Source organism: Convolutriloba macropyga, unplaced genomic scaffold (genome assembly GCF_964194025.1).
Source record: "Convolutriloba macropyga unplaced genomic scaffold, txConMacr16.3 SCAFFOLD_5118, whole genome shotgun sequence".
Lineage (NCBI taxonomy): Eukaryota > Metazoa > Xenacoelomorpha > Acoela > Convolutidae > Convolutriloba > Convolutriloba macropyga.
The window spans coordinates 3,733-18,402 of NW_027453617.1; the positions used below are offsets into that span (position 1 = coordinate 3,733).

Genomic DNA, 14,670 nt, shown 5'->3' on the forward strand with positions numbered 1-14,670 from the left:
TATAGCGTGCCTCATATTCGCTTCAGAACTCAAGATTTTCATAAAATGGTGTTAGGATGTGACTTTACCAGTCTTGATCTGTCCTGATTAACCGCCAACGATAGCATATGATGTCGAGTAAATCATAGCACTTTTTTCAGTACGATATTTGAATGAAACTACAGAAATCATATACAATGATTGGATCTTTACCGTTTGTGCCCCCCCCCCCAAGCCCCAGCTTAGTGGGTGCATATTTTTGCACCCCCCAGACGCACGTGCCATATCTTCAGATGATGAGTTACTGTGTTATGACGTGCTCTGTAACTAGGGGGCCCGTAACGTACTGGGGGGGGTGGAAAGACAAACGGAAAAGATCCTAAGAATTTATAAATCATCAGAAAAAAAAAGATAAGGACATGTTTATGATATTTTGTATGATTATCAGGAGATTAATATGAGCTATAACTGAGTTATGAGCCAGGTGCTAACCCCGCATTATTTATTTATTTTTGTTTTCAGTTTTACCGATGATTGCTCTGTTTGTTACCACATTCAGGAAAAGGGAACTGAGACTCTCGATACTCTTCGTCATCTGAGCTTGTATGTTCCAGTTTGCAATGCGGAGTGCCGTTTTGGGTTTTCTCCCCGCAATATCTGGCCGTCTCCTCGACCATAGCTTTTATTGTTTCGGTTCGCTTTTTTCTTCCCTAAAATCACAACAAATTGAATCTGTGCATAAATTAATCTATTCGTTTCCGGACCCACCCCTAAACACTCCCCCCCACCCCCCTGCCCCCACTGGGGTGCGATTTAAGCACTGGGACTGAAAGAGAATAGATCACTTAATTCTTTTTTTAACTTTTTTAAAAAATACATGCGTCAATTGACAAACTTTTCTTGTCAATTTTTATTTGATATTGATCTCTCCTAACTGTAGGCGAGAAAATTGAAATTTCAAATATTGTTTTTTCTTTCAAAATTCCGTACAACAATTAATTTTCTGATAATTGATTATGCAAAATAATTTGCAATTTGTCAGTAATGTTCCACAAAGTTGCAAATTTTTATTCAACCATCACACTTCTAGTGACAAATTTCTCAAGTTTCTTGGAATTTTTAATCCTGGTTAAGCATAGCGAACATAAAGTGCACAAACAAGTTTCCAAAATTCAGTTGGAAAAACTTGGAAAATGAAAGCTTGGAAAATCTTTAAACAGCTTTAAAAAGCTTTAATTAGGTTGGATTATATTTAATTTTCAGTCACCTATCTTCTGTTCTCTGAGAATAATTAAGATAAAAGCTGTCACGTTAAACAAAGAATCATTCAAACAAAGTCAATAACTTTTGAAGTTTTGTGACCGTATTAAAATAATTAATGAACAACGTTTTAATGAGTCAATCGTTTTTTGTTTGCAGTTCAAAGCAAAAAAAGAGACAACTATTTTTCTTTTAACATTTGAATATATCGATGACCTCTTAAATTTCATATTTCTCTCTCTCCAAAGATTTGCAAAGATTCTTTTCTGCATGAAAGAACAGATGAGTTTTTCGGGTTTGATTGGTTATCATGGAGCATGACGACGCGTTTTCGTTTTTCTTGATCAAAATGGAATTGAGTAGGATAAACTCGTTTTTTTCACAAATGTAGCTTTGTTAGGGAAAAACTTCACTGCAGAACTCAATTAAACAGTGATATTTTTGTACTTTAAAAAAAGTGATATTTTTGTACTTTAAAAAACGTGACTTCCAAACAAAAGCGTGGCAATAAAGCTTAAAAAAACAAGAACAACATCAGCCTGGTTATGTTTGTTCGAAAGTTATCCATTGCATTTTTATGAAAAACAAAACTAATCTGAATTTTTACAAATTAACTTCAACAATTTTGTATCGACTTTGTGACAGTACTATTGATAAAAGCGTTGCGGAGTCTGGCATCATCGTATAATTATCTCTTTGTATAATATAGCACATCTACTGTGAGCAAAACACAGAAAAGCGACATCAAAGAGGTTTTATTAAGCTAATTTGAATGAAAAAATTCAAAACAAGTAATTTTCTCCTACTGTTTTCAACTTGATAAAAAAGTATGACTGTCAATCTGAGATATCCTGAAGATTGATCAAGGGTGGAGTCTAACATTGCTAACTTTTTATAGTAAATATGATTTTCGAGTTGACTCAAGCCAATTGTTGATATGTTCCTAGAAAATTTGCAGAAAATCTGAATTTCAAACCATTAAATAATTTCCCAATAATTATAATCAGACTTTTTTCTAATAGACGGATTGTCTATATTTATACCGAGCTCATTTTTTCAGTAATTTTGTTTAGCTTTGTTTTAACATGGCAACAAACTGATTTGGTGTCACTTGGGTTTTTCTATTTGTCAGAGGAGTTTATGATTCTACAGTAGAAGAAAAAAGCTACAAAGAACAATTTAGACAAACCTCAACGAAATCACAAAAAACGCAGAAAAAAATATGTACGTGAAAACAATTACTCGGTCTTGATCCTTAAAATTCAGCGCATAAAGTTTTAAGAACGAATCAGCGTTTATTTTCTTTTCAACAAGCCTGAGGTTGAAGAATTGATCAGAATTTTATCATTTTAGACTAAACGTAATAGATTTACGTAATCAAATAGATGATTGCTCTTGAATCAAAACATGAACACTGATTTGAAAACAAAGAAAATATCGAACAAAACAACCGCTGAAATTGCTTTTACATACTTTTTCTAACACTGTTGCGTGGTGGTACTCGACAATCATATAGTTGAACTTTATCAACAATCCGTTGTTCATCAAATCAAACAGCAACTCGACCTCGCAAGACTCGCAATCGATTTTTCCAACTATTTTCGGATCTTCCTTCAGTTCACTTTGACGCTTGTTAGGCAACCGATTCAAAATGTGCTCGTGAAAGAAATCACTTAACCGAATGGTCGGAACTGATGCTGTGTAGCCTTTTTTGTTGGAAAATCGCCAGTGTTTCGGGTTAATAATTGTTCCGACAACATCCGTTCGGTTCTGGTCCGGCCAGGATCCTTGTGAAAAAGTCACAACAGCTCCTTTTTGGTCATAAATCGCGGTTTCTGTCATCATTTTCACATTCCAACCACATTTTTGATACACTCTTTCAACCTCTTTCAGTTTCTTAGTGTGTCTGGGGTTCGCTTCGAATCCGACCACGCAAATATATTTCGGATCTGTTGATAATTTTTCCAGACGATCGGGTCCAAAATATTTGTCGAAGTACGTCAAAGATGGAGAGCCGGGGTACAAGTGGGGCTCGAATAATTTTCGGGTGGTAATAGCCCAGTTTGCCCCAATGTCTAGGAAGATGTGGAAACATCCATCTAACATGGAAATCTTTCGGTTATCAGCTGGTTTGATGGCAGAATATAAACTGAACGTTTGTGGAATTTTTAGGTACCATGACTGTAGTTTTTGGTCAGCAATAACAGAAGCAAGATAGACGCTTATAAAAATAACAACAGCAGCTACTAACGGCTTTAAGCAAAATCGCTGGAAAAATAGCAAAAAGGACGAGTGCTTGTGGTTGTTCATACTTCAGTATTGTTCAGAATAAGGAAAACAGTATCAGGTTGAATAATAATTTTAATAATTTGCAATCAGGGCTTCTAATTGAATATCTTTTGGAAATAATGAAGTTTGAAATATAGATTGCAGGTTGATACAGAGTATTATATACGTATGTAATATAAAACATATGCTGCAACACAATAACTAGATTTTCTTTTCAAAAAAGTTGTCGTAGGGCAAAACAATGGTAGTTTTTATTGATTTTTAATTTTTAAAAAATTAATTGTTCTCCCGAAACTTGAATTCCCGAAGAACTATTTTCCTCAATGAATGTTTACGGATAAATTTATCTTTGATAAATTTCGATCAAAAAATCGATCAAAAATTGCATAAAATCAAGACTGTAGCGTTCTCTATGATGATTTACTATCGAAGGAAAACACTTATCATAATAAAGCATATGAAATAGAATTTCTTAAATCTGTAAATAGTATGTCGTAGATCATAATATTCTCCCTGCAAAGGTCATTCAATTTAAATAGGTTCTGTTTTCGGTTATAGTTTTTGTGTGCTCATAACGCAATGATTTCTCTTAAAAACGTTCAAATTAGACATAACTAACAAATATCATATCAATAATCAATGTTAATAATTTTGCAGCACCAAAACTTCAACTTTGTTTACTTTGTTTGGTAACTTGAATGTCAAATATTTAAGAAAATGCCTTTGCACATGTTTTTTTATTTGGTTAAATGGACAGCGTTTATCAAATTATATCAGTATAGATATTAAAAAAACTAATCAAAATGGAGCATTCTGGTCCTGGTTGTCCTTATATTACGAAGCCTTGAAATTATTTCATGGCTTATAAATCAACCTTTTAACCAATTGTCTTCAACCTACAGGAAGTGTTTGGGCAACATAGAAGATTTTTTTAATTGCAACACAATTTTTAGGAAAACAGCATTTTAAATGAAGCAAAATGACGTTAGGAGTTAGAGGAGCTCTGGTAAGGCCCTGAGTATACTGTGATACAGGTGTACAATTGATGAAGTCAATTGCAGTGCTAAAACCCTGAATTTCATTTAACCTTAATTTAGTTCAATTTTAGTTATTTCACTCTTAGTTTGTTCATTCTAAATTTTGAAGGTCAAATCTTCTTGTTCATACTTTTAAAACTTGTTTACTTAAGTGTTGTGATTGATTGTCTGATCATGCTGTCTGCTGATTTTATTTTGCCGCAAATTTTTTTTGTGATATTTTATGATCAAATTGCTGATCAAATTTCTGTATGTTTTCTTTTGCCATTCACGATAATCAAATTTAATTTTTCAGTTGAGTCTCTTATTTCGAATATCGCTCCGCGAATCACTCAATTCAAAAAAATTATCTAATTAATAAAATTCGCTAAGCGAATTAATAGACAAGACATTCACGCTACGCAACGCAAATATCATTAAAAAAGAGACCCAAAAAATAGTTCACTAAACCCAATTTGAGTAGTGGAAAAGCACCGCGAAAACACTCTAAATTCATCACAATTTAAATTGGAAAATCCCCTAGAAAAAAAAACACTCTACTACAGAAAACGATTTCTGTAAGACATGGCGCAGTCAGCCCATGAATCAAGCAAGAACCCACTTTCAATCGAACTGTTTTGAGAACGGGCTACATCAGACCCATCAATACGATTGGAAAGTTGGCGATCCAGGTGAATCTAGAGATTCATGGAAGAGAGATTATAACGTTGGACACACTTCTACAACCGAAGCCGACTCATGTAAGTCTACCAGTGGAGCCGAAAAAAAGAACTGGCCATCGAGGACGCAACCCAACACAGTGAGCGAAATCGTCACATTCGTAACAGTGAGTTGAAACTTCAATGGGAATTGAATTGTCAAAAACTCACTGAAGCAGGTGTTTTTTGCGGCAAAAGACCATGGTCACTCTGTGACCAGAAGTGCGTTTCACTTGTCTACCTCAGTATTGGGACGGAAGGACGACGTCTTTTGACACAGAAATTTCCCCATGATAACGTGTATGATCTCTCTACCCTAAAACTTTGGGAAACGATGGAAATAGCTTTCATACGAACCCGAAACTTCACAGTTGATTGCTATGTATTTCTATCGAGAAAACAAAAGAAGGGCGAAACGGTAGAACGAATTTACAGCTTTCTTGTAAAATTAGCGGAAAAACTGTGATTTGGAAAATCGTGAGGAAGTGATAATCAGAGACATCTTCATCACTAATATGCTTGACGATGATATTCAACGAAAATTTCTTCGAGATACAGTAGACCCATAGAGAGCTCTCTGATATCTTCCAACAACAACAACACTAAAAGCAACTCACTCAATGAAATACAATCAGTGAGTAGATTTTGCGGCGCGAATGTTCGAACAAATGGGCTAAGCAGTAGTTAATTCAATCGAGTAGCAATTGGTATGTGTAGAGGTTGCGGCCAGAATTGGACTCCCACACATCGCCACGTTTGCCCCGCACTGGGTAGAAATTTAATTACTACGACCTGTTCAATCATTTTGCAATGGTATGTCGGAAAAAATTCAATAAAACAAAAAAAAATCTCGTCAACATACTCGTATTCATAATGTAGAAAATTCTGAAACTACAGACCAACCAGAAAGTCAAAATTTAAAGAAAAATAAAGCATGAAAGAATAGCGGACGATGTTAGTGGAATTAATTCGAATGTGTCGATAGCACTACGGGTGCGCATGCCAACAAAACCCAAAAAGACGCACCGCCACAGCAACTTTTACAAACGGTCAAATATTTTGCGCCACCAATGGCCCTACCACAAACGTCGATTGTAATTGCAGAGCCGTCGACACGACCAAAACGGAAAGCAGCTACAAAAGCTACAGAAGCTCTACAACCTCTGAATAAACGGAAAAGTTTGTCAACGTCTACAACAGAATCGGACGAATCAATGGCTTCAACGCAAACTTGCCCACCCAATTTATCATCAACTTCAGCACCTTCGAGACAAAGGGTCCCTATTCTTCAATACAGACGTACCCGACACAGTATTACGTCTCTCCGAACTACGAAGGACCTGAAACACAATGAAGGTTCGCGAGGCGGAATGTGTTTATGAAAGTGATTCTGATTAGGCATAAAACTTTTCACAACTATTATTCTATTATTTGTAGTAACCAGTACATATTTTATTAATTCTATCATAAACATACTTCGTTGTTTATTTTTACTGAGGGGTAAATGTGATATAGGGGTACAATTGAAGGAGTCAATTGCAGTACTAAACCCCTTAATTTCATTTAAACTTAATTTAGTTCAGTTTTTTTTATTTCACTCTTATTTTGTTCATTCTAAATTTTGAAGATCAAATCTTCTTGTTGATACTTATAAAATTTGTTTGCTTAAGTGTTGCGATTGATTGTCTGATCATGCTGTCTGTTAATTTTATTTTGCCGCAAATTTCCTTTTAAAGTTGTGATATTATATGATCAAATTGCTGATCAAATTTCTGTACATTTTCTTTTGCCATTCACGATAATCTAATTTTAATTTTCAGTTGAGTCTCTTATTTCGAACATCGCTCCGCGAACCAGTCAATTCAAAATATCTTATCTAATTAATAATTTCGCTAAGCGAATTAATAGACAAGAATTTCACGCTACATTCGCAACGCGAATATCATTACAAAGTGAGGCTCAAAAAGAATAGTTCACTAAATCCAATTTGAGTAGTGGAAACGCACCGCGAAAACACTCTAAATTCGTATCATTTTAAATTGGCAAATCGCCTATCAAAAAACATTGGACTACAGAAAACGATTTCTGTACGACATATACATCGTCCGTTTTTGGGAAAACCCCCTATAAGAAATCACCTGAATTTTTCTAATTAAAGATTTCACAACATAGTTTTAATGAGCCGTACGTCAAAATGACAAATATACATACACAAAACAGACGGCTGAAAGACTGCCTACAAAAAATTTTCGGTTATTTAAGATAATATAGCCCTAACAAAGCACTGAAAACTAACAATCTTGGAATTTTCAAAACTATCAGCAAATCCTTTAACCATTAATTGAACCTCTGAAAATTCCTCTGAAAATTACTTAAGAAGATAGACGTTTTGATCAAAAGTCTCAAATGTTCTCTTCTTATTTGCAAAGTTGACTCCGTAACAGTGATGAATAGTTGTTGAACAGATAATTAAATATAATCCACAGGTAATAGAGGGTCCAAAAATGCTACTTTTGTTGACAAAAATATGTGAAAATTTTGAAACTTTTATATTTTTCTCTTTTTGCAGATAACACGTCGTTGTTATGCACTTAAAAAAATAGTATATTCAAATGATCCAATAATAAAGAAGACATAGAGTGCAATTGTCTTGTCCAATAAAAGAGAGTTGTTGATAAATCTTCTCAAAATAAGAGTATGTTAGATTTTTAATTTATTCGGAAGGAATGAAAACAAAGTCTTTTTCAGCGATTCTGAAAAAAAGCATGGATTTGAAGGCGGAACTTGTAGAAACCGAATTGTTTGACGGATTGACGTAAAAAGACAACGTATATTTTTTAAATACTGAAAACATCAGATATTGGTAACACTCAGGCAGAACTCGAATAATTCTCTCTTAATTTTGTGTACTGGGTAAAAATTTTTGAACAATTTAACAGTTAAAATTATACTTTTCCCAGATTTAAGTTGTTTTAAGAAGTTTTGGCCGTCTTTATTACTGATTTGACGTAACCGTTAGTGTATGTACAAACCTTCTTGTTAAAATTTTTGGGAAAGTAAGTTTTTTTGACAATATCTTTCATACTAATACTGTTACAACCCAATTCCTCTCTCCTCCTTTTGCTCCTCGTTCAAAAACGACGAGCAAATGATCCTACGACACGAGGAGCAAAAACTGAACGAGGAGCAAATGATCCTACGACAATTTGCTTTCTAGAATAATTTAGTGAAGAATTTGCTACCACAGAACGGTTCGGAAAGAAATAACAAAAAACAGATGGAAAAATACGAGGTTTATGCTGCCATGAAATGAATTTCACTCTACTTGTCTGAAATGTGGTCAATTTCATTTGGTTCTTGCTAATAAAAATTTTATCTTTGCTCTAAGTAATTAGCATCTTTTGAAGGTTTTAAAAAATTAAGAAAAAAAATGTAGTTGGTGTTTTGGGGCTCCAAATAACTCGCATTAGTAATTTTCGGTAAAATAACTCGACTTTTTGTTAGCTTGCTGCGTATTTCAAGAAAAAGAAGCTCAATAATATACTGGTGCATAAATTTTCCAAAAAATCCCCTTTTTCGGAGACTAGCCTTAATTTATATTCCGTAAAAAGTGATCAAACTATCCCTTTCATTTGGGTGAAGTTTTTTGTCCGAATAAAATTTGTCCTGAATTTTGATATATAAGGCGTTTTTTTAGAGAGGAAAATGAAACATTTAATCATTTTTTTGGAAAATTTGGAAATACAGTAAATTTCGGGACACAGAGAGCTTTTATTTTTATTCTTATATGCTGCCTTGTGAAATGTTACACCAAAAATGTTCTCCTTGCGTTGAAAAAGAGCATACAACCTTATGAATACCTTACTAAACTGAAGAATGAGTTGATTAAGCAAAAAACCTGCTCCCCATGTTTTTGGACGACTGATTTATTTTTTGCTTATGACATTTTTTTTAATTTCTTCTAGTCGTAATTGATATGATTAAAGAAATATGAATTGCAACTTAGTTATGTTTCTTGCTGTATTCCATTTCCTTTTCATATTCGTTTTATGTGGATGTATTTGATCATTAAAACAAACGGTCTACATAAAAAGTAACTTCTTGTTGTGCTGAGTTCTGATTCTATAATGCAATGCTAAGTTCTGAAACCAAAACCAAAGCTATTGCAAAAATTATCATTGATGTAAACAAAGCTCTTTTTCAAAATTCTAAGGATACAAAAAATAAAAATAAAATGGACTTTTTAGTCATTTGAGACTCTGCCATGACTCGCACTTCCAACTGCTCAAGTTGATGCTGAAGCTAAACAATTTTTCCTTGATCGAAATAATCAAAATATAGGTTTTTTGGATCTTGACTTCCCAATTTTTTTATGAACAAACAAAACGAACGGTCCCAGACAAAACAGTCCTGAACAGCAAAGTATTCCAAGAAAAAAACCGTCGCAGACAAAATATTCGCAACATCATAGAGAGTTAAACATATGCACACAAATTAGCAAAGAAACTACTTAGATTATGCGGTACATAAGGTAAAGATATCCTTAAATGCATAGCAATTTGGGTTCTACTTCATCTCTCCCCTATTCTTTTAACTCCGATTTATTCACCCCTCTGTCATTTAGCTTTTCTATCATTTTACACCTATCACTTCATCCTGCCAATTAGCAGTCGACTTTAAAGGCATGTTTTGTCATAAATAGGTGGATAAATTAATGCCACATTCGGATGTGACAGTTGCATATCAAGTCCCACGGGCGGCTGAGGCACGGTCACGGCGGAATGTGTTTATGGAAGTGATTCTGATTAGGCATAAAACTATTCACAAACATTATTCTATTATTTGTAGTAACCAGTTCATATTTTATTAATTCTATCTTAAACATACTTCGTTGTTTATTTTTACTGAGGGGTAAATGTGATATAGGTGTACAATTGAAGGAGTCAATTGCAGTACTAAACCCCTTAATTTCATTTAAACTTAATTTAGTTCAGTTTTTTTTTATTTCACTCTTATTTTGTTCATTCTAAATTTTGAAGATCAAATCTTCTTGTTGATACCTATAAAATTTGTTTACTTAAGTGTTGCGATTGATTGTCTGATCATGCTGTCTGTTAATTTTATTTTGCCGCAAATTTCCTTTTAAAGTTGTGATAGTATATGATCAAATTGCTGATCAAATTTCTGTACATTTTCTTTTGCCATTCACGATAATCTAATTTCAATTTTCAGTTGAGTCTCTTATTTCGAACATCGCTCCGCGAACCGCTCAATTCAAAATATCTTATCTAATTAATAATTTCGCTAAGCGAATTAATAGACGAGAATTTCACGCTACATTCGCAACGCGAATATCATTAAAAAGTGAGGCTCAAAAAGAATAGTTCAGTAAATCCAATTTGAGTAGTGGAAACGCACCGCGAAAACACTCTAAATTCGTATCATTTTAAATTGGCAAATCGCCTATCAAAAAACATTGGACTACAGAAAACGATTTCTGTACGACATATACATCGTTCGTTTTTGGGAAAACCCCCTATAAGAAATCACCTGAAGTTTTCTAATTAAAGATTTCACAACATAGTTTTAATGAGCCGTACGTCAAAATGGCAAATATACATACACAAAACAGACGGCTGAAAGACTGCCTACAAAAAATTTTTGGTTATTTAAGATAATATAGCCCTAACAAAGCACTGAAAACGAACAATCTTGGAATTTTCCAAACTATCAGCAAATCCTTTAACCATTAATTGAACCTGTTAAGAATTCCTCTGAAAATTACTTAAGAAGATAGACGTTTTGATCAAAAGTCTCAAATGTTCTCTTCTTATTTGCAAAGTTGACTCCGTAACAGTGATGAATAGTTGTTGAACAGATAATTAAATATAATCCACAGGTAATAGAGGGGTCAAAAATGCTACTTTTGTTGACAAAAATATGTGAAAATTTTGAAACTTTTATATGTTACTCTTTTTGCAGATAACACGTCGTTGTTATGCACTTAAAAATATAGTATATTCAAATGATCCAATAATAAAGAAGACATAGAGTGCAATTGTCTTGTCCAATTAGAGAGAGTTGTTGATAAATCTTCTCAAAATAAGAGTATGTTAGATTTTTAATTTATTCGGAAGGAATGAAAACAAAGTCTTTTTCAGCCATTCTAACAAAAAGCATGGATTTGAAGGCGGAACTTGTAGAAACCGAATTGTTTGACGGATTGAAAAGACAACGTATATTTTTTAAATACTGAAAACATCAGATATTGGTAACACTCAGGCAGAACTCGAATAATTCTCTCTTAATTTTGTGTACTGGCTATAAATTTTTGAAGAATTTAACTGTTAAAATTATACCTTTCCCAGATTTAAGTTGTTTTAAGAAGCTTTGGCCGTCTTTATTACTGATTTGATGTAACCGTTAGTGTATATACAAACCTTCTGGTTAAAATTTTCGGGAATTAAGTTTTTTGACATTATCTTTCATACTAATACTGTTACAACCCAATTCCTCTCTCCTCCTTTTGCTCCTCGTTCAAAAACGACGAACAAATGATCCTACGACACGAGGAGCAGAAACTGAACGAGGAGCAAATGATCCTACGACACGAGGAGCAAAAACTGAACGAGGAGCAAATGATCCTACGACAATTTGCTTTCTAGAATAATGTAGTAAAAAGTTTGCTACCACAGAACGGTTCGGAAAGAAATAACAAAAAACAGATGGAAAAATACGAGGTTTATGCTGCCATGAAGTGAATTCCACTCTACTTGTCTCAAATTTGGTCAATTTCATTTGGTTCTCGCTAATGAAAATTTTATCTTTGCTCTAAGTAATTAGCATCTTTTGAAGGTTTTGAAAAATTAAGAAAAACAATGAAGTTGGAATTTTGGGGCTCCAAATAACTCGCATTAGTATTTTTCGGTAAAATAACTCGACTTTTTGTTAGCTTGCTGCGTATTTCAAGAAAAAGAAGCTCAATAATATACTGATGCATAAATTTTCCAAAAAATCCCCTTTTTCGGAGACTAGCGCTAATTTTAATTCCGTAAAAAGTGATCAAACTATCCCTTTCATTTGGGTGAAATTTTTTGTCCGAACAAAATTTGTCCTGAATTTTGATAGATAAGGCGTTTTCTTAGTGAGGAAAATGAAACATTTAATCATTTTGTTGGAAAATTTGCAAATACAGGAAATTTCGGGACACAGAGAGCTTTTATTTTTATTCTTATCTGCTGCCTTGTGAAATGTTACACCAAACATTTTTCCTTGCGTTGAAAAAGAGCATACAGCCTTATGAATACCTTACTAAACTGAAGAATGAGTTGATTAAGCAAAAAACCTGCTCGCCATGTTTTTGGACGACTGATTTATTTTTTGCTTATGACATTTTTTTTAAATTCTTCTAGTCGTAATTGAAATGATTAACGAAATATGAATTGCAACTTAGTTATGTTTCTTGCTGTTTTCCATTTCCTTTTCATATTCGTTTTATGTGGATGTATTTGATCATTAAAACAAACGGTCTACATAAAAAGTAACTTCTTAATGTGCTGAGTTCTGATTCTATAATGCAATGCTAAGTTCTGAAACCAAAACCAAAGCTGTTGCAAAAATTATCATTGATGTAAACAAAGCTCTTTTTCAAAATTCTAAAGATACAAAAAATAAAATGGACTTGTTAGTCATTTGTGACTCTGCCATGACTCGCACTTCCAACTGCTCAAGTTGATGCTGAAGCTAAACATTTTTTCCTTGATCGAAATAATCAAAATATAGGTTTTTTGGATCTTGACTTCCCAATTTTTTTATGAACAAACAAAACGAACGGTCCCAGACAAAACAGTTCTGAACAGCAAAGTATTCCAAGAAAAAAAACCGTCGCAGACAAAATATTCGCAACATCATAGAGAGTTAAACGTATGCACACAAATTAGCAAAGAAACTACTTAGATTATGCGTACATAAGGTAAAGATATCGTTAAATGCATAGCAATTTGGGTTCTACTTCATCTCTCCCCTATTCTTTTAACTCCGATTTATTCACCCCTCTGTCATTTAACTTTTCTATCAATTTACACCTATCACTTCATCCTGCCAATTAGCAGTCGACATTAAAGGCATGTTTTGTCATAATTAACTGGATAAGTTAATCCCACGATCGGATGTTATAGTTGCATATCAAGTCCCATGGGCCACTGATGCGTGGTCATGGCCCACGAGGCATGAGCAAATGATTATATTGCTAATTTAATCATATTTATTTTATTGAAAGATTAAAATCGGGGTGAAATGATCAAGGGATCAAAAGATAGAGGGGTTAAATGATAGGGGGTTATATGAATAGGGGTGAAAAAGTGGGACACCAGCAATTTGTACGGCTTTGTCTAATTTGGCCGTAAGAGTTCTTACAGAAAATTTCAATTACGAGTAGCGCTCCTACCAACAGATTTTAATTAAAGTTGCTAAAATTTCTCAAGGTAGCTATAATATTTCAATAAAGCATAATTTATTATATAGTCCATTGTTTAAAATTAATTAGTTAGTATAACAAACTAGGTTAATCGTTCCTTTGTATATCACAAACAATGACGTTGATACGAACTGTCGGGTCTGAAAAGTGGCGTAAAATAAAGATAAGTTATATAACAAACTGTCCGCGAGGGAAAGCCTTTACAGAAACTGGTTTCTCAACTCCTAATGCACGTGTTTTACATAAAATCAATAAAACACAAATAAGACTGAATACTAAACGTTATCTATGGATAAATTGCAGCTTTTAAGCTCTATTTTACACTTATCAAGAGACTCGAAATTTCAGTGCGGTCGGCAGTGTTCATCTGCTAAAGTTAATGAAAAATTTATGGCCTTCAGATAAAGTTCGAGTGTAACAAAAGCAGCTGAAATCAGGTGGTTTTCTAACGACGTTTGAGTTCAATTATTAAAAGAGGCAATAAGCATACTCTTCAAAGTTATCAACGAGAAAAACCAGCGTTCCAGTTTTGCTCTAAGACAAATACAAACAAAATAATAAAAAGTCTAGTAGCAAAAAACCGGAAAATAAATCATTATTTTAGATCAATAGAGCAAAAAAACAAATAGATGAACAAAATTTCCAAGAAAATTCGATATTCATTTTGAAGTTTTTATTAATTAACCCCTCACCCCCCCCCCTTGGTACCTAGTAAGAGAACCCCCCCCCCCTGTGGTCTACCGCAATAGAACTTGGCTAACATTTTCGATAGCCGAATATCAGTTGAAGCGTGTTTGCAGACCGCTGCTCCAGTTGTAAAATTTCAAAATAAAAATCATTGTTATCCCCAGTCCCGTTCCATGATACGAAAGCCCAAAACACTTTTTTGAAATTAAAGTCTACAAAACCTATTTAGGTTGACAAAAAAGAC

The 14,670-nt window shown here is 33.7% G+C and overlaps 1 protein-coding gene across 3 annotated transcripts; it reads right to left on the minus strand.

Annotated features, from left to right (window-relative positions):
• Nucleotides 1–312: 312 nt before the first annotated feature.
• On the minus strand, nucleotides 313–14,017 carry LOC142358418 (uncharacterized). Of its 3 annotated transcripts, none has more exons than XM_075409819.1 (3): nucleotides 13,823–14,017; nucleotides 2,713–3,715; nucleotides 313–689 (listed from the first exon to the last, which is right to left on the minus strand). In XM_075409819.1, the coding sequence occupies exons 2-3, from the start codon at nucleotides 3,547–3,549 to the stop codon at nucleotides 504–506; spliced, it is 1,023 nt and encodes a 340-aa protein (XP_075265934.1). In that variant the 5' UTR covers nucleotides 3,550–3,715; nucleotides 13,823–14,017; the 3' UTR covers nucleotides 313–503. The 3 variants fall into 3 exon arrangements, with proteins under 3 accessions (XP_075265934.1, XP_075265933.1, XP_075265932.1); XM_075409818.1 differs by having other exon boundaries at nucleotides 2,713–3,729; XM_075409817.1 differs by having other exon boundaries at nucleotides 2,713–3,738.
• Between the last annotated feature and the right edge of the window lie 653 nt (nucleotides 14,018–14,670).

Excerpts from the sequence above, each read along its gene's own strand:
- LOC142358418 (XM_075409819.1), bottom strand. The coding sequence starts at position 3,549 with ATGAACAACCACAAGCACTCGTCCTTTTTGCTATTTTTCCAGCGATTT. Across the intron at positions 690-2,712 it reads ACGCAACAGTGTTAGAAAAA|GGAAGAAAAAAGCGAACCGA; the intron begins GTATGTAAAAGC and ends TTGTGATTTTAG.